The following is a 19145-nucleotide window of genomic DNA, read 5'->3' as shown; positions in this document are numbered from 1 at the left end:
GCGTTTCCGACCCCATCAATAGCCGAGTTGATATAGCCATGTTTATCTGGCCATCTGTCACTCCGTCTGTCTGTCCCGACTAGCGAATAGATCAGACTCATGTGATATCACAAGATGCAGATAGAACTAACGTTTGTTGTTCCAAATTGAGAGAGATCGCGGTATGACTTGCCCGTCCTAGAAAAATCACCCGAAACGAGAGCCAACGAGTAGCCAAAGAGAACGAGAGCAGACGGCTGTCATCGGCTCCGGTGCCTATACTAGAAGATACTGACCTAGTATCGGATAGATACTTAGAGCTTAGAGCCCTGTGGCGCGGCTCACTACATACCGGCTGGCCTTATTTTGAAGAATGAATATCTTGAATACCCCTAAACCCTCAACTTCTGAATTATCTGGACTTTTTCGCACTGCAATACTACCCCTTTTCTACAGCTCAGGCCCATCGCCTGCCCAGATATGTGGCAGAAGGGCACGGGTAGCGACATCAATAATGAGAGCATCGACGGGTCTTGGCAGAGTGCTGCTCGTTCTGCTCGATTGCTGTCAATTTCAATTCAATTCGAGCTGTTAAAAATGTTTGCGCACTCGCAGTTTTTGTTGTTTCGCTGTGTCGCTGAATAAGATGGAGTGCCACGCGGATTGGGTGATAGACAGATGAGTCTGATGGGCTGAAATGTCAATTGGATTTCGAGTGTGACACCCAGCAAAAGGGATTCGAGCCGAGCACAAGGACTAGAGTGAACCGAAGTGAAAATCGGAGTTGCTCCGCTCAGCAGAAATGTGCGGCAACAGTGCCAACAATAAATTACCTCACGCAACTTCGGCTGCACACAATGGAAATAAAGACATTACGTATACGCCACTTTGTACCTGCCAGCCAGGACGTGCCCTGGGCCAGCGTGGCGAGGGGCAGGCGAGGCGGGGCAATGTATTAGAAACGGAAACAGCTCGAGGGAAACACTTGAAGAAGCAAAATACGATTACGATTACCCCGAAAGAAGGTCCGGGAGAGGGGGAGAAGGGCGCGAGGAAAACAATTTGTTGAGTGCGAGCAACAAGTGAGCGGGGAGGGGAGCGGGGTCCAAGGCCGATGGGGCCAGCCAAGGGGCAACTATCGAAACTAGGCAACTGTAACTACACACAGTACAGAGGGGTGGAGGACGGGGAGTGGGTGGCACATTCGTTGCAGACGGCGCGCCGCATAAAAATTTATGATTATGTTAAAATGTAAAAGTGGCAGCCAGACGAGAAGGAAGCAAACGAAGCGCAGCAGGTGAGCGAAATTGTGTTAATGTCCTTGCCGGGGATGAGTCCCTCCGCAGGCGATGGCCGTGGCGATGGCGATGGCTGTCACGCTCTCCTCGCTAGCCAGGACCCCCGCCAGCTCTCGGCCCATGCCGTGGCCCTTGGGGTAGGTCGCACGGTGGCACATAAAATATGATTCTTGCGCTTAAGAAAAAGGGCGACAAAACTGATGACGGCACCATCGTGGGTATTATGCCAAATAATGACACTACAGCAGCAACAACGTCAACAAATGATAGCAGTTGCTGCATTTTACCATTTTTACTCCTTTGAGCGTTTTTCGCGGGCTGTCGTCTTGGCCTCGTCCTCGCCAGGGCCGTTGGCAGGAGTCGCAGTGTTGTTTAACTTTTAAGATATTCGGATTTGTGTCGACTTTGGCTGTCCATCAAGCTGCCTGCTGGTTGGGTTCTCCGTTCTGTGTTCTGTGTTCTGGGACAGCTGCACATGTGACCCACAAACGTCTAGTGAAGTTTTTCGGGCCTGTCTGGCTGCCATTCAGATGATTGTGTAACGTTTGCCTGTTAAAACAAGTCCTTGGTCGGAGATGGAGTGGGGAACATGGAGACAAACCGCCATGGAATCGCAATCCTCTTATTGCCTTTTACCCTCCTGAGCCGCCAGATAATCCCCGAAGATATACCGATTGAGCAGAGCTTCTTCGGCCCGCTTTCAATAACCAAATCTTGTTACCCTGCGGTGGCCGGATTGTGTTTGCCATAAGCAACTTTAATATTTCTCAGATTTGCGACTGTTGGAAAATTACTTCCTGCCAAAAGCAGAGAGCTTCCGTATCCGTATCCGAATTCGTATCCACATCCGCATCCGCAGCCTCAGCCCCAGTCGCATTACTCATCCGTCCGCAAACTGCAGCAGCAGTGGCAGCAGCAGTGGCAGCAGCAGTGGCAGCAGCAGTGGCATCAACGGGGGACACGGACACGGGAAAGAGGCGGAATCGAATCGATTATGTTGCTATTACTTCCGCCAACTGGCGATGCCAGCTGCACAGGCCCTCCTTTTGACATGCTGCATGCCCCGCGACGTGGCTGGATCTCACTTTGAGCCGCCATGCAGGGAGACACACAGACTTCACAATTTATTTCACGATTTGTTTGCCAGCAGCCAAACAGATAAAGATAACTTATGCATGATTATACAATGTCGCCTTCTGCATCCAAGATCGGGCCAAACATCCAATTTTCTACGAATTCTATTCGGGATTTGCCTGCTGCATTGCTTTCAAAATAGCCAAAGTATTACTTTTTTCTTGACACCTAAGGGAGAATATTGTCGTTGGTTGACTGACCTCCTCAAAGGTACCCAAAATATATTCCAATAAGGAACAATTACACCTACAACAGGCACTTGGATAGAAGGGGGAAGGATGTGAGTGTCAATCGCTTCTACTTTGATGGAAAGTAATAACAATCCCCTCCAGCAGCATCCCCACCACAACTCTCGAGGGGGGTACCGAATCTATCAAGAATACAGCATTACGAATTGAAGGTTCTACATATGTATGCTATTTCTTATTTATTCGGCTTATAGTCGGCCTTTTTGTCTTGAGGGAAAAATTGAGAAGTTGCTTGGCATTTTTGAAACTGTGATCAACTCAAACTTAGCCCCTAATTTCTTGCCAGAGTCCCCATCAGTATAACCCTGAAGATTATAATTCTCAGGAGTATAATGCTCGACAGTATGTACAGTCCTCCAGACTCTATTGTAGTCCCATCTCCTTAGATTCAACCTATGTCCAAGGCTGTTGCCGGCACACAGTGGGATCCTCAAGTAAGACAAATCTAGACATATGATTCCTGCGATGTGGTTTCTGTATCTAGTCTCTCTTTGGGAACATTGACCAGACATTAGGCCAGACAATCGTAAAAGTGTCCGCTTGAAACCATGATATGATACTCCTCTTGAGTGCTTCAATGCCGATGGATAGGTAAGAACTTTCAACAAACATCCAGTATGCACACATTTGAAATTCAAAGCTTGATCGAGTTCAGTTGAACCTACAAGTCATGTACTTATGATGAGTACTCTAGGCAAAGAGATAAACAAATATCTTCTTGACGAACTTCTAGAGCACCTTCCATACCTCCGAAAAGCTGGAGAGCAGCCAGCAACAGCTGTCGGGGCTCACACATGTTGTGCCCCACTGCCCCACTCCCCGCTTGAGGTCGGGGCTGGACAATGGAAACTATTTTCGATTGCAGAATGGGAATGGGAATGGGATATGCATGCCACTCTCTCGGCCAAAATGCAAAAAGGCTATTAAATTTCTGCGGGCCATGCGCCCAGCACAGCAGGGCTTGGGTGGGGACTGGGAATGGGTGGAAGGTTGCCTTGCTGATGGCCTCGCAGGTGGCCCCGTATCATCCTCATCTGTCGCGCTTCTGTTGGGCATGTTGCCTGAGGTATTCGAGTGCGTGTGTATCTGCGTGGGCGAGCTGCAAGGCATTTCCTGCCCTATCCTGTCCAATGCCAACCATTTCGGATGCCAACTAGGTCAGGGCGTGGAGTCGACGGCCCGCTGGGCATTCAATTGCGAGTTCAATTGGCACTGGACACCCGAAATGCAGCAGTTCGTGTTGTCCAAATGGCTAATTAGCTTGGAAATGCGCTAAGAACTTGCACATAATTGCCCCTAATCCTGTTGCCGTTGCCCGGCCGGGGATCATGTTCGCCGGACCCGACAGGATTGAGGACAGTTTGGTCTTTGATTGATAACAAATTGAGCTGCCCGAGGGGAGACGCACACGCCGACTCCAAATTCACGGCCGGCGAAGAGTGTACACTGGGGAAAAATATCCTCGACGCTGGTCCGCCTTTAAACCCTGACCTCTGTATGAAATTTCTCTGTGCGGGGACAGGCGACAAGTGTCGGCAAACGGAGCGAGCTCCAGGCGTCTGCTAAATGAGGCGCGCTAATTAGAAACCATTTCCCCGAATCGGCTGAATAGCTGGCAACGGAATGATGGAATGACGGAGGTTGGGCCGTGCCAGGTCTCGTGCGTGCCATCTTACACTCAATTGATTTAATGGTCCTGGAGCACAGCTCATTGTCCGTGGATGGGACATGTCGGGAGCAGCTCACATGGGCATCTCCTAGCTCCTAGGTTGTCCCCGTTTTATGCCTGTCACATAATAAATCTTATTTGATTTGTTTACTTCCCATTACTACTCTTGTGGTTGGGGTTGGGTCTAGGGTTTGGGGTTTGGGGCTGGCTTCCATTGTCCTTCGTTCTTGTCATTAAACAAGGGTCATTGTTTCTGTGGCATCAGCATCCTCAGCATTCCCCTCAGCCTAATTCGATTGGCCCCCGTTTCGTTTAAGTGCCGCAGTCGTCCAAGGTAATTTAATTAATAATCAAATTACGCATACGCCCCGTGACACACCGTCTCAATTTAACGTAAGGACAGGTTTGGCATTGAATGAATCCGCGACACCAAACTTATTTAATTCAATTGAAGTTGTCTCCAGCATAGCTGCATTGGGCCCCAATTAGCCCCGATTAGGCTGTGATCTGAAGCTCTACCAGAGGACTGTTTGAGCCCGAATTAGGGCTGCCTTGCCCTCCTGCCAAAGGAATGTCTGTCGTTGTTGTTGTGTCCTTGTGCATTCCTTTGTTTGCAGCTATTTTGATTGCTGGGAGCTCCTTTGACGTGCAGATTAATCAATTAAAGACTTGAAGACCTTAATCTGAATGACAAAGCGTCGCTTGTTTATTTTGTGGCTGCTGCCGACTGATGATTCCTAATCATCTCTTCTCAGAGTTTAAATAAGAGTATACCTGTGCGCAGATCGTCTGTTTGTCTGTGCCATCGATATGTCTCACTCGGAAGCTCTCTATTTGGTTTTGGTGGGGGGCCACACATCCACACAGGCCTGACTAAACAGATACTTTAATTTCTTGCATATTCAAGTGAAATTAGCCCTGACCACGCCCACGCCCACACCCACACCCACTCCCACGCCCGTTCCAGGCCAGCGGAGAGCCTATCTCAGACAGGGACTTGGGGAAAACAATAACCATAAATGTTAACAAGGAGCTGTCGCCCCACAAAACACAAGACTTAATGATGCCAAACAAAAGGGAGCCGGCTGCGGGCTGAGCACATTTAGCATGTGTCTCTGACAGGTGCTAAGGTGTCTGCCGAATTCGAATACTATTTCTATCTGTCTGCTCCTGGGTCTGAGAATCGGCCTATCTCGCTTTGGAATTAATTAGAAAGCTGCGGTCGGACCTTGCCTTTTCCCTGTGAAACATTTGGCAGCAAATTTAATTTGCGGTTAACTTGGCAGGGGGCGGAAGGCTGAACCCAGTCTTCGGGCCGGCCTCGAGCCTTAGGGGACCAGGCATTTAAATTTTCTGGCGAAAATCTCGGCAAATTCCTTGATTAAATTCCCCCCCATTCAGCAGCTTAGCGAGCCTGGGAGGCACTGTGATTGATTAACGTGTGTGTCGAATCGAAAGTGTAGGGCGCACAGTGCCACGCCCACCGGCAGCAGCGGGAATAATGGCAACAAAAGTCAAACTACGTCTCATTGCCGACCTTTGGACGGATTGGCAGAGGCGACGCTCGGAGAGGGCGAATGACTGATTGTTCCCGGCCCCCGTGCTGGGGGGCACATACGAGCGCCCGGACACCCTGTGTGCATCCATAACGGGAGACCCAGGCGACACGTTCGCACATGAAAAATCGTCCCGGCTTGGCCCCTGCGAATCTGATTATAAAACATGTGCTTAAGTAATAGCATCCGAGGTAAAGTGTTTGACTTGACTTGACGAGGACGGGCCGGGCCTTGTAACAGATTGCCAATTCACTCGAGGAAGCGGCTTCAACGGGGCTAAGATTAATTTGTTTGCACTTTGATGATGCCATAGCGAGGCGATAGGTTGAAAGGTTGATGAAAATCGAAAATGAAACGAAAGGGGAACAGCAGCAATGGAATCCCAATCGATTAGGTATCAATAGCGAGTAGATACTCAGCCTGTGACCTCCTGTGAGGTGCCTCAGGGTTCTGGACTCTGGGTGTGATGAAAAAGGATTCACTGATTACTCGTAATGAACTTTTTCCACCAGCTTTAAGTGCGATTCTCTCCGATTAGTAATTGAAGATTATCCATCGACTGACAGAAGACTGAAATCAGAGAGAGCTGTGGAAGCAATGCTATTTTAGATATAATCTGCAAGATATCTGATCCGCCAATCGCTTTCACTTCCAGCTAAAACATCAAGCAGATATTCTCCAACCACTACACACCCGCAAAGAACTCCCCCCGACCCCCCAGGACTCCCACCGTCTACAGTCAGCTATCAAAAGTATGCGCATAACTCAGACGCTGCCATTTGCATGCTTCGAGTGTTTACAAATGGGATTCGGAGTCGGATTTTTCCGCATTGCATAAATTCCCTTTATGCCGTGCCAGCTTGACGAGGGAAAACTTTTTGCAACATTTTATCAGATTATGAAACACACAGAAAATGCAACTTCCCGTCCTGTGTGTCCTGTGTGTGCTGTGTGTCCTGTGTGTGCACCAGTCAGTGTATGGGCAACCAATATAAGAAGAAAGAAAAATACAACTCGAGTGCGCCCCTCTACCGCTGCCGTTACCTCCAGCTCTACTTACCTTTTCCCAAAGAAGTAAACGGAAACATTAAAATTGTATTTGTGAGCCATAGCCGCCCGGGGAGCTGAAGGGTCTCTCGAACATATGCGGAGAAAAGCTGACACAACAATTGGAAATCGGCTGGAAAATAGACGGTGCCACAGCGAACTCTTCAAGAAAACTGGAGAAGTTTGTAGAGGTTGCACCTCGGCGAAGGAGAATTGTGCTTCAACTTTTTTCCTCGAGCGAGGAAAATGGGAGCACGCGAAAGTGGCATCAGCGATTTGTAAGGCACAGCAGCGGGAACTAAATGAAAATCCTCACCTCTTTTTACTGATAGACAGACACATCAGCGACCCCACTAATGCCGACTTTCATCCTTATCAATCTCTATTAAACAACGCTCTGCGAAGGAGCACGCTCGGAGCAAGCTCGAGCCGACTCCCCACTCAACTCTGTGTCTCCATTGGGCCCAGAGCCATGACAAATGGCCAACAGAATGCATATTTATGATTGCGCACAGATACACATTCCTGACCAGGCACAAGGGCAGTCTGATTGGTGTTGTAGCTCCCACTTTCGGGGCACTCGGCTGGGGCTGGGGCTAGGGCTGGGGCTGGTACTGGTAGTCGTCCTCGTACAGCTAAAATGCCAGCACAAACTTTATACGCACGTAGTCAATTACTCAACCCAGCAGCAGGCAGGACTGCCACCCACACCACCCACACGTGCATCTGCATATATTTGTACATATGTTCGTACATAGGTGCATTGTCGTTTTCCATTCTGGCAGCTTCGGGGAAGCAGCCTAGCCTTGAATAAACCAAGATAAATTAAACCCGTTGAGGCTGATTGTGCTCAAAATGAAAGAATACTTCCGTGAGTATGTAGTTTTTTCTAAAATATCTGTACGAAATATAACACCAATATTATTTCCTCTCCCTCGTTGTCCATCCTTGCCACCCCTTAAAATAGATTTCAAACAAAATTTTAGCAAATATTTTCAGCCTCCTTTGAAGTGTCGGTTGTTGTCGCCCAATATTACATGTAGTCTCCTCTTTATGGCCGAGAACAGCTCAATAAATATTGCCTCAGACATAAAATTGAAAGTATTTCCTAAGTCCATAGAACAACAACACTCGGAGCATGCTGCTGCCTGTCGGAGCCATGTTATTGTCTTTCGATCTGTGTTCTGCCTCTGTCTCAGCATTTTAAGGAATTAAGACAATTACAGTTGGAATTTACTTGGCAGAGTGGTCGGACTGGGCGGAACCGGCACTGGGGGAGGTGGTCCAGATGTCATGAGTTACTGTTAATTAGAAAATTGTTATTCAATAGCTTGGAGTCTTTGCAGTGGATGGTGGGGGGCCACTCAGTCCATGTGTTGGATTGATTATAGCAATTCAGATTGTATTTAAATTTCATTTCATTGCTGTTACATACATAGATTATACTTACATAACGTGTTTAAATTTTCATAAAAGAAAGGAAGCAATACATAACTTTTCTTAGCTTGTCAGTGATTGGCCTTGCCTTTTTGGCCAGAGCCGTGCACTGTTACTTTTGGTAGCGATCCAGCGAAGTGACAGACCTAAAGTAATCGAGGGGCACCCAGAGAGATCCCGGCAATTGATTGATCCCCGGCCTTGGCAGATGCCTTGTCCTGCTCGTTGGGCAGGCCTCCGTCGCGGGCGAGCGGCTCCATCGTTTTTATTTGTCATTTACAAAATCCCTATTCTCTTATCTTGTTCCAGAACTTTTTGAAGTGGTCCCCGCTTTGGGTAGTGTTGTCTACTGGCTGTGCAACTTCATCATTTTCCCACGCTGCGGAATCTTCCTACACGGAAGACGCATAATTATTGGATTCGGCTTATTTCTGGAAAATGTACAAGTAAGCGCTCAGCATGGGATCTCCAACTAACGTCTCCTGTGCCTTGATGTGCCACATCAGCTGATCGGGAACTCGGTGAGTGCCATTCCGATTAGCAATTCAGAAACTTCTCAGGCTTAACATTTATCATTTGCTTCAGCGAAAGTCCCGCCAGCCCATCATTATGAGCAGCTCGATGCCCGACGATGTGATTGGAATCGGAGGACTCGCCTCTTCCCTACAGCCATCGACGGCTTCAGCGATCACCAATGATCATCTGCTGGTGGCAATGCTTCAGACGAGTTGCAAAAGCGAGATCTCATCGAAGGCGAACTCACGGAACAATCTGCCGGTATTGAAACCATTCGTCTAATTGCAATATTTATGCTAAATAATCGAATCTTCTTATATATCCTTCTCTCGCAGAAAACAGTTTCACTTAAGGAAGCCATGTGTTGTCGTTGACAATATTGTGGTGAATGTAGCCATACATAATGGCCCGCGCCAGCATAAAGTAGATGTCTAACAGGAGACAGCCGCTGTAACAGGATACTGTAGGCCAGATAAATCCAAACCATCTTCTTCACACGGATTAGACTGCTATTGCCAGGAACATGCCGGATGGTCCCCATAAGGCCATAGACGCTCAGCTCGCATCGATATAAGGAAGCTGTCGCGATCTATCGCGATCGATACTTCACCCACGATCGCGTGCATCGCGCCAGTGGGTAGTACACCGACACCGTCTTCCCTGCAGCAACATGCTTTGCCTCATCGGCTTTGAACGGGTAATTATTTCCCTAATTATTTCCCGGCCCCTAATCATATTTTCCGTTGACTATTTTTTCTTGGTTATTCTTCTTTTATAGCCATAGCTATGATGCCGCTGCTGTGCCGCTGAGTCGACAATGTGGCGTCCCGTCCGCTACAGGGACATAATTTCAGCAACCAAACCAAAAAAATCAAACGCTGGGTTTCAGCTTCGATACGCGTAAGTAAATCAGTATTTAATTGTGTATATATTTTAAAATATGTCTTTCTTCACAGAGGACATATGTATCCTACGGCGTATTCGAGACAGGCCGAGTCCCAGCCAGGCAGGATCGTCTCCCAGCAGGACAGAATCGCATCCCCTGCAAGAGCTCGAACCTAACAAGCCGTCATCATCTTTCGACCTGGCCATCGACTACTATCTCAAGGACTTTGGCTACGGCAAGCAAGAAGGAGCTGTGCGGTCTACTAGAATCTAGATAGATCTTGTTGTTGTTAGGTTTAAGGATACATACCTCACCTTTATACACATAAATAGTAGATATAAATGTTATCAACTTGTTTATTTATTTAAACTAAGTTAAGTTATGATGAATAAAGCTATTGAATAATCATCCTTGCTGTATCCTGTATCGGGGAAACTATCCCAACTACAAAAAGGCTTGGCATGCCCAGATCGGTTCACAAATAAAAGAGAAAAAAAATATTTTTAATTGGGGAAAATGTCCTTGATCCTTGATAAGGACTCCATAAAATCAGGAACAATTTTCCGATCACAGGAAGCCATCGCACGTCCCGATCAGGCCACAAAAAGCCGAGAAAACTAAATATGCGTTGTTGGAGTCCTTACCAAAGGATCAAGGACATTTTTCTGATCCCGGGGGACCATGGCACGCCCCGAATGGGCCCTTAATAAGGGAGAAAACAAGATATATATGTCTTTAGAAAATATCCTTGATCCTTGGTCCTTGATAGGGACTGCACTAGATCAGGGACATTTTTCCGAATACAGGAAGCCGTCGCGCGTCCCGATCGAGCCTCACATAACGGAGAAAGGTAATATTCTTGATCCTTGATACCCTTTGTCCTCGAAAAGGACTTCATAGAATCAGGGACACTTTTCCGAATACAGGAAGGCATCGCACACTTAGATTGGTCTATGAATAACGGAGAAAATGATTATTTTTGATCCTTGATGTCCTTGATCCTTGAAAACTACTTAATAAAATCAGGGACATTTTTCTGATCAAAGGAAGCCGTCGCACGCCCAAATCGGCCCACAAATAGCGGAGTATTTGTTATTTTTGAAAATGTAGTTCAAGAAATCACCGATAGGGGCGCCACCGTACAATCGAAAAAACCTCGCGTCAAAAGGCCAAAATCTGGATGGGATACCAGGCGAACAGAATTAAGCAGCAAGCAACTGCAGCAATTGCAAAAAAATTTCGCAGCATACTTTAGGGGGACCACAAATTTTTTAAAAATTTCAGTTACCTTCTGCTGGTTTCTGTTCGCCTGGTATTTCAGCCATTTGACGCGAGGTTTTTTGTTTGTACGGTGGCGCCCCTATAGGTGATTCTTGAACTACATTTTCAAAAGTAACAAATAAAACATTTTTCTTTTCTCCGCCATTTGTGGGCCGTTTTGGGCGTGCGACGGCTTCCTGTGATCGGAAAAATGTCCCCGATTTTATTAAATCCTTTTCAAGGACAAAGGATGTCAAGCATCAAACATATTAGTTTTCTCCGTTATTTGAGGCCCGATCGGGACGTGCGACGGTTTCCTGTATTCGGAGAAATGTCCCTGATCGAATGAAGTCCTTATAAAGGACCAAGGATCAAGGGTATTTTCTCCAGACATATATATCTTGACTTCTCCCTTATTTGTGGCCCGATCGGGACGTGCTACGGCTTTCTGCGTTTGGAAAAGTGTCCCCGATTTAATGGAGTCCTTATCAAGGACTAAGGATCAAAAGTATTTACTCCAGACGTATACATCTTGCTTTCTCCCTCATTTGTGGCTCGATCTGGGCGTTCCATGCCCCCCCATGATCCGAAAAATGTCCTTGATCCTGCGGTAAGGACTCTAACAAACGCCGCCATACATATCTAGTTTTCTCGGCAATTTGCGGCCCGATAGGGACGTGCGACGGCTTCCTGTGATCGGAAAAATGTTTCTGATCTGATGGAGTCCTTATCAAGGATCAAGGACATTTTCCCAATAAAAATTTTTAAGTTTTCTCTGTTATTTGTGAACCGATCTCGGCGTGCTACGCTTTGTCGTAGTTGGGATAGTTTCCCCGATACAGGATACAGCAAGGATAATTATTCAATAGCTTTATTCATCATAACTTAACTTAGTTTAAATAAATAAACAAGTTGATAGCATTTATATCTACTATCTATGTGTATAGAGGTGAGGTATGTATCCTTAAATCTAACAACAACGAGATCTATCTAGATTCTAGTAGACCGCACAGCTCCTCCTTGGTTGCCATAGCCAAAGTCCTTGAGATAGTTGTCGATGGCCAGGTCGAAAGATGATGACGGCTTGCTAGGTTCGGGCTTTTGCAGTCTCCTGCTGGGAGACGATTCTGCCTGGCTGGGACTCAGCTTGTCTCGAATACGCCGTAGGATACATAAGTCTTCTGGGAAGAAAGATATATCTTAAAATACATATATATATACACAATATACATATATACATATATGCACAATTAAATACTGATTCACTTACGCGTATCGAAGCTGAAGCCCATCGTTTGATTCGGCGGCGCATGAATGGGGGGAGGGGGTTGCTGACATTATGTCCCTGTAGTGGACGGGACGCCACATTGTCGGCTCAGCGGCACAGCAGAGACATCATATCTATGGCCCGAAGCAGGACAGCCGTTAGCTGTCAAAGTCCAGCCAGGAGCACATCCCTTGCACCTCCCGAGAGGACGTGGAGCTACGTCGGAATCATGTCCTGAAGAACGCACGGCATCATGGCTCCGAGTCCTCAGACACGCAAGAGGTATTCCTGGCCACCGTAGGGGTCAACCTGCTAAAATGAAAGGAAGAGTTAAATAAAATAATTTAATTAATAATAACTTAATAATTTTACCTGGCTGGGTCTCCTCGCGACATAGCGGTTTGTGGCCAGAGACCAAGAAAAAAAACTCTATGGAAAATATGACTTGAGGGAAAACAAGGAAAACTTACCCGGTCAAAGCCGATAAAGCATGATGCTGTCGGTGTGCCAGCTGCTGTTGCGATGCACGAGAACGTGTGTGCAGTATCGATTAGATCGCGAATGCCTCCTGACACTATATCAATAAGAGCTGAGCAGCCCTGCGACCTCACGAACGTCCATTGGACCGATCCGCTAGCAACCAAACGTGATGGTTCAAAAAGGGGCGAGCGTAAAGTTGTTTACACATCATTTTTCTCTGTCATACCAATCAGCTTTCGACAGTCTGCCGAAATGAACTGCTTGCAGAACTCTTTATGCACTGCTTCCAAAACGGTTTAACATTATCATTGCAATGTTAACCTAACAGAACATTTGAATTTTAAGCGGGAAAGTTTTCTGTGACAGGTCACAGAATAAACAGTAAAAAAAAACTCAACAACAACTATGTATACATATTAAGGCAGCCTGAATAACACTTTAAACACTGCATTTAATTTTAAGTGGGATAATTTATAATGTTCGGATAAGTTATCAAATATTAATACATCTTTATGTACATACAGCAACAATTTTTTATTTCTTGATAGAAAAATAAAATCATTAATACATAGTTAATTATTATTATTGAGGTTATTATTAAGAGGTTGTGTATTGTGTAAGTTTCTGCTCACAATGCCCTGCTACGCTGTGCACATCGCCCCTCTCCGGATGGGCATTGACAGATTTAGCAAAATATATGTTGTACAACTATTTCGCCGTCGCTCTCGACTCTTTTTTGGCTTAACACTGACGTTTTAGAAGCGAGGTGCTTGACTCTCCTGTCTCTTATGTTTTAGCTTAGATCTGTATTATAACCGAACCCTGATAAGCATACATTTCCCTTTCTCTCGGGCGAGCAACAGACTCGAAATGTAATGTTTCTGCCCACAGAAGAAGACGTTTAGAGTTTACAATTACAATAACAGCTACGTAGAGGTAAATGCTAAATAGTTAATAATAGTTTATCTTTTAAGCTATGTGCTGCAGCTTAGTTTAGTTTGCTATAATAGATTTTCGCAAGGAGTGAGTCAAATATTGAAGCCTCCGTGCGCTGAAGCTACGTGCTTAGTTTTGCACCGACTTCTGACCAACTACAGCTTGGTCAAATGTACTCTCATACTGGAACCGTACAAAAAAATGTATAGCCCTGGACTGAGTGCTGATTTGGTCTGACAATTGCGGGAGCTATTAGCTCCCCTACATAACATTCCTCCCTTCGCCCTTTGCACTTAGCTCCTATTTGTGAGGCTGCATGAGAAGGTGCTTCTAGTATTCAATCGGATTTGGATCGCGTGGCTTGCGTGAATACTTCAGGCCCAGATCGTCGCTGGTCTCGTCAATAACCTCAAGGGCATAGTCCAGCTGCTCTTTGGTGTGGGCAGCCGACAGGCAGAAACGGATGCGACCCTCCATAATGGGAGTGGCTGGAAAACCGGCACCCACCACGGCGATGTGGCGGGTGGTCAAAGTGCGAACCACGGCACTGATAGGGAAAATTATATCGGGATCGGGGTTAGCAATGAAACAATTTGGAGTAATTTGGGCTCAGCACTCACCCAATCTTGGAGAAGAGGTAGACGAGCATGGGCACCACGGGCGAGTCCTCGTGGCCGTAGGTTATCACTCCTAGCTGGGCCAGACGACGGCGGAAATACCGCGTGTTCCTGGCCAGTTGCATGATCTTGTTCCGACCCGTTTCAGTGCCATCCTCGCCCATGATAGTCTTCATGGAGGTGAGGATCTGCTGAGCAATGGGCGGCGAAATAGATCCAGCATAGCAGTGGGCATGGCTGTTGGTACGAAGGAAGTCAATCAGTTTCTGGAGCGGAACAAGAAGTGGCAGAATTAGTGGGGAAAATAACCATTAGTTAAAGGGGGAACACACCTTAGATCCGGCTAGATAGCCCCCAGCACTGCCGAAGCTCTTGGTGAACGTGCCCATTAGGATGTCGACGTCTTTTGGATCCACCTTGTAGTAGTCCGTGACGCCCCTTCCATGGGAGCCCATAGCACCCACGCTGTGGGCCTCGTCTAGATACAGATATGCCTTGTACTTCTTCTTTAAGGCTACCACCTCGGGCAGGCGCACTATGGAACCCTCCATGCTGAAGATGCCCTCCACAATGATCATCACCTTGGACCAGGGTTTGCCTCCGTTCTTGGTATTGCCGTAGCAGATGCCGTCGCGCAGCACGCGCTCCAAGTCCCGCATGTTGTTGTGCTTGAACACCTTGATTGTGGCCCCGGACAGACGCAGGCCCAGGATGATCGAGGCGTGGTTCTTCTCATCGCTCACCACCATGCAGTTCGGGCCGAGCAGAGACGGCAGGTTGAGGGCGTTGGTGGCGAAACCCATGCCAAAAACGATAGCGTCCTCCACGCCAAAGTAGCGAGCAGTCAGCTTCTCCAGCTCCTCCAGCTGAGCATTGTTACCCAGTTCACAGCGGGAACTGCAGTAAGCCAGACCAGCGTCGCGGGCCCTCTCTTCGGACTCGTCGGCGCAGCGACCTGTGGCGGCGGCAAAGCCCAGGTAATTGTAGGAGCCCAGATTGAGGCAACGCGTTTCCGTGCCCGTGAACTTGAAGCTCCAACCATAGTCGTCGGTCACGCGGTCCTTGAGCGTCAGCTCATCACCGGGCACACTACAGATGGGGCGGTTCCAGCAATCCTTAATGCGGCGGTACACGTAGCGGGAGTAGAAGCTCTCGAAGGCGTCGTACAGGGCCACGTAGCCCTCGCGGCCCTTCTCCGTGGCCACTTTGGGCACGAACAGCAGCTGGTTGATGTAGCCCAGGATCATGAGCAGGTAGAATCCCAGGTAGGTGAGGCAGGCCGTGTGCATGGGCACCTCCTCGAACGAGGTCTTCTGGTAGTGCTCCATCTCCGGCGAGAGCTTGCCCTCTGCCTGGTTGGGCTTGCACTCCGACTTGTGCTCCCTGGCCGCGGCGGCGTGTCCATTCAAGAGCACTTTCCTCTCCGGGTGGTAGGTGCTTGAGCTGGCATTCTGTGGGCCAAAGGGATAGACAACGATTAATAGGCGGTTATCATTGATTGAGTATCGTAAACAGCTGAGCTTATCGCTGGAAATCTACATAACATTCAATAAAAATCACTTATCAGCCAAGCGGAGGCCAGCAATCGCCAAACGGGGAAGTGGGGTGAGGTTCCATAGATTTCTGCCCCACCAACAGGTGCGAAAAATAATTTAGTTTAAGGGAAGCTAAAACAAGGCGGGAATATATAGTATAGGTTGAGATATTTCTCGTGACACGGCGGTTTCACCGAATTGGAGCCACAACATCAATTCGCCCCCCCGAGTGCACAACAACTCGGTTGCCCTTTCTTTCTGTTCAGTTCAGTACAGTTCAGGCAATTCCCCATCCAATTAACATTCAACTAACAGATCGACATAGATGCACGTTTATATATATGTATACACACATTTACATACATATATCCACACAATGCGCGCTCGGTGGAGTGAACATCTACTTTTAAAGATCGGATACACCAGAAAATGGTAGAGAGAGCAATGGTAGACTACTATCTATCGAATGGTTAACCCCAATGTTCATCAAGTCGAGCGTGCACTGTAAATCACATAAAATCCAACCGAACTACGAACTACGAAGAATTTGCTGCTCTTGCTCTTCCACTCACTTGAGTTAGTTTTCAGATGAAGTCCGACACCCGAATAGCGACGGGACGGATAGAGGGAGATCGAGGGCAGGGAAGCCATATATGCAGCAATTGCCCAACAAGCCCCGCCTCAACCTCTCCCATTTACGGGGGTACTATGTCATTAACATATTTATTAATAAACGTGTAGACATATCTTGCCTATTGATTTTCCTTTGGGGAAGTATCCGCCAGGAGCCATCAATGCAGGGTAGCACTCTCATTCATAGGGGAGACATAGGGCAGCGACAGACGCTTTGAGTACGCCTGACCGTTGACCGTACGAACTCAATTATATAACAATAACGAGACGACGACAATAATATTTCGTGCTTATTATCATTTGCCTCTGGCTTGTTAACAAAATATTTCTGTGAGGAGGCACAGAGAGAGCGCAAGGGAGTGAGAGAGAGAGAGAGAGAGAGGGGGTGGAAAGGTTCCAATAGTTACGCGCCGGCGATGATTTTAATGGACTGGAAGTGAGTTAGGGTATACCCTACATATTTTCCGTATTTTACATGAAACCAGTAATAGATAATAATCGAAAACAAGTCGAGTAAATAAATACAAAATGTGTAATACTTATTACGGTGCAAAGCCACAAGGGCGGGCAGCAAGGTGGGAGTCAGATAACGGTTTCCATATTCATAGGATCCATGCTATTCCTGATAACGATTGGCTATCGAATAATTATCTCGGTGCATGTTCCCGTTCTCGAATGAAGAAAGACTCATTTGAACAGCCAAGAAAACTAACATTTATGGGGACGACGAAACCGACGACTTCGCTTCTGGAACCCTTTACACATTTTCCCATATCATGAGTCGATGAAATCAATAGACGCGACGCCTAATAACAGGTTAACATGCTATAAGCCAAGGCAAACACGCGCAGACGTTCTGTTAGCCATGATAATAAAACTGTTAAGATGCGAAAAGACCTAGCACGTGGAACTTTGTCGAGCGAAGCGATCGTAAATAATTGCATGGTAAATCCGCATACAAAATGCTAATTTAAAATTTCATACAGGTTTTTGCCAACCTCTCGTGTAAGATACATATCTGGAATCCTTACTTTCATGAGAGAAATGTTCCAGGTACTCATGAAACTCAACAGGAGAAAATTTCATTAGTCAGGCAATAGGAACATTATAGTCTACATATCCAACGGGATTCACATGGGCCTACCTTGAAGCCCAAGAAATGCCCAAGGCTTTCGTCTACTCTGCTACTATAATTGTTGAAAAATCTTATCGCGAACAAATCAACGCCCACTGCAAACCCGGCCCCACCCGCTCTTAGCAAACGAATGTGAATCATCACCCGGCGACGCTGACTCGCACTTTACGTAAAAAAGAGATTGGAGCGTATGGGCCTGATAAGACGACTCGCGGCATGGCATGACTACCTCTGTGGAATGCAGGGTATCGAATTTTTGGAGCGGTGTATCGAAATCAACGAACGGGGCTACTGCGGAGCACCAGGGCACATGCCCCTGTTGCCGGGGCAACAGAAACGTTTGTAAGGGGTAGGTTTGCAAATAAGAACGAAGGGGAAAGTGAAAAGAAAAACACTGCAGTGGCGGCGCACAGCTGGCAGTTGACCCATAAAACGGAGAAACGCCGGAAAAGGCCGCTAAATATATTGGGGCAGAAAGAAAAAAGGCAATTACTACTGCACTTGCCTCCGAGATGACGCATGCCATGCCGGTCACACACACATTCACGACGCCGGGCCCCCCTCCCCCACACACAAAATCAAAGGCACGCCGACTGGGGAGTGTCCACTTTTTCTGCGATGGCGGCGCTTGGCTCCACTTTCAACACCTTCGAGTCGGTCCTCACCTTGGACTCCGCGGCCGCCTTGGCGTTGCAGCGCCTCGTGCGAATCTCCGTGTAGGCGGGCGCCGAGAATTTCAGCTGGTTGTCCACGCTGGGGCTGTCTTTCGGGCAGCCGTGTCCATTGGGCAGCCTTCCGTTTCCGTTGGGGCTGGCAAGGCCCTGCTCGAAGGCGTCAAAGTTTCCCATTTTGCTTCGTATTTATATTATTTATACAATTCACAGAACCACCGAACGAACGCAGCACAAAAAACTAGCCACAAGAACCGCCAAACACGTTCGTTCTCGTTCGCGAGTCGAGAGACGCGTGATTTCTGGAGTATAAATGCTCTGCTCTGAGGGGTGTTCACTTTGGGGTCTATATTGGCGCCTTCGTTGTGGTTTTCCGCTTAATTATCTTGTTTTCTTGTGTTTCTTAGTTCTGTGTTTGTTTTTTGTGTTTACATTTGCTGAATTTATTACATGTTACATGGCAACTACACATTTGCTACATAATGCGAGGTAAAAGAGGGTATGGACAACAGGCAAAACGAACCAGAAAATGCAACGCATACAGGTAAAATCCACCCTTTTGCTTAATAGGCCTAATTTGCCTTGGGAGTTTTTTCCTACTGTCCATACCTTTCACACCAATCACAATTACAACTCATTTTTTCGTTGCAGGAAAGAGCAGCAGAGTGACCGCCCGACCTCGGAAATATACCGAAAAATATACCGATGAAAAAACGAATTTAACCCACATAACCCCCTCTTTTTAAACAGGTTAATTTGAGTTGAACCGCGGAAAACAATACTGTTTATACAATTCTCTTGTAGGGTCCATCTTATCCTTTCTGAACCTGAACAGCAATAC

General features: G+C 47.1%; 1 protein-coding gene and 1 long non-coding RNA gene across 4 annotated transcripts in view; one reads left to right on the top strand and one right to left on the bottom strand.

Annotated features, from left to right (window-relative positions):
* Nucleotides 1–10117, top strand: part of LOC26533759 (uncharacterized) — a 34750-nt gene extending 24633 nt beyond the window's left edge. The window contains exons 1-6 of one of the 2 annotated variants that reach the window (XR_001451361.2): nucleotides 7788–7802; nucleotides 8678–8889; nucleotides 8954–9145; nucleotides 9220–9581; nucleotides 9663–9784; nucleotides 9841–10117. This is a non-coding gene — a long non-coding RNA (uncharacterized lncRNA). Of the gene's footprint in view, nucleotides 1–7787; nucleotides 7803–8677; nucleotides 8890–8953; nucleotides 9146–9219; nucleotides 9582–9662; nucleotides 9785–9840 lie in introns of those variants that run through there. The other variant, XR_004469267.1, reaches the window with a different exon arrangement.
* Nucleotides 10118–13295: 3178 nt separating this feature from the next.
* Nucleotides 13296–18793, bottom strand: lace (serine palmitoyltransferase long chain base subunit). 2 transcript variants are annotated; one of them, XM_001355978.4, is made up of 4 exons: nucleotides 18299–18793; nucleotides 14663–15781; nucleotides 14334–14596; nucleotides 13296–14260 (listed from the first exon to the last, which is right to left on the bottom strand). In XM_001355978.4, exons 1-4 carry the CDS (start codon nucleotides 18479–18481, stop codon nucleotides 14044–14046), a joined length of 1782 nt encoding a protein of 593 aa, XP_001356014.2. In that variant the 5' UTR covers nucleotides 18482–18793; the 3' UTR covers nucleotides 13296–14043. The 2 variants fall into 2 exon arrangements, with proteins under 2 accessions (XP_001356014.2, XP_015036630.2); XM_015181144.2 differs by lacking the exon at nucleotides 18299–18793 and adding an exon at nucleotides 18139–18174.
* Nucleotides 18794–19145: the final 352 nt, after the last annotated feature.

The sequence above is a fragment of the Drosophila pseudoobscura genome, chromosome 4, assembly GCF_009870125.1.
Source record: "Drosophila pseudoobscura strain MV-25-SWS-2005 chromosome 4, UCI_Dpse_MV25, whole genome shotgun sequence".
NCBI lineage: Eukaryota > Metazoa > Arthropoda > Insecta > Diptera > Drosophilidae > Drosophila > Drosophila pseudoobscura.
This window is presented reverse-complemented; position numbering and strand designations above follow the sequence as displayed.

What these genes read in the sequence shown, in the direction of transcription:
- lace (XM_001355978.4), bottom strand. Translation starts at nt 18,481, where the DNA reads ATGGGAAACTTTGACGCCTTCGAGCAGGGCCTTGCCAGCCCCAACGGA. An exon ending in AGGCGGCCGCGGAGTCCAAG is followed by an intron (nt 15,782 to 18,298) that starts GTGAGGACCGAC and finishes TTTGGCCCACAG; the next exon opens with AATGCCAGCTCAAGCACCTA. An exon ending in TACCTCTTCTCCAAGATTGG is followed by an intron (nt 14,261 to 14,333) that starts GTGAGTGCTGAG and finishes TTTCCCTATCAG; the next exon opens with TGCCGTGGTTCGCACTTTGA.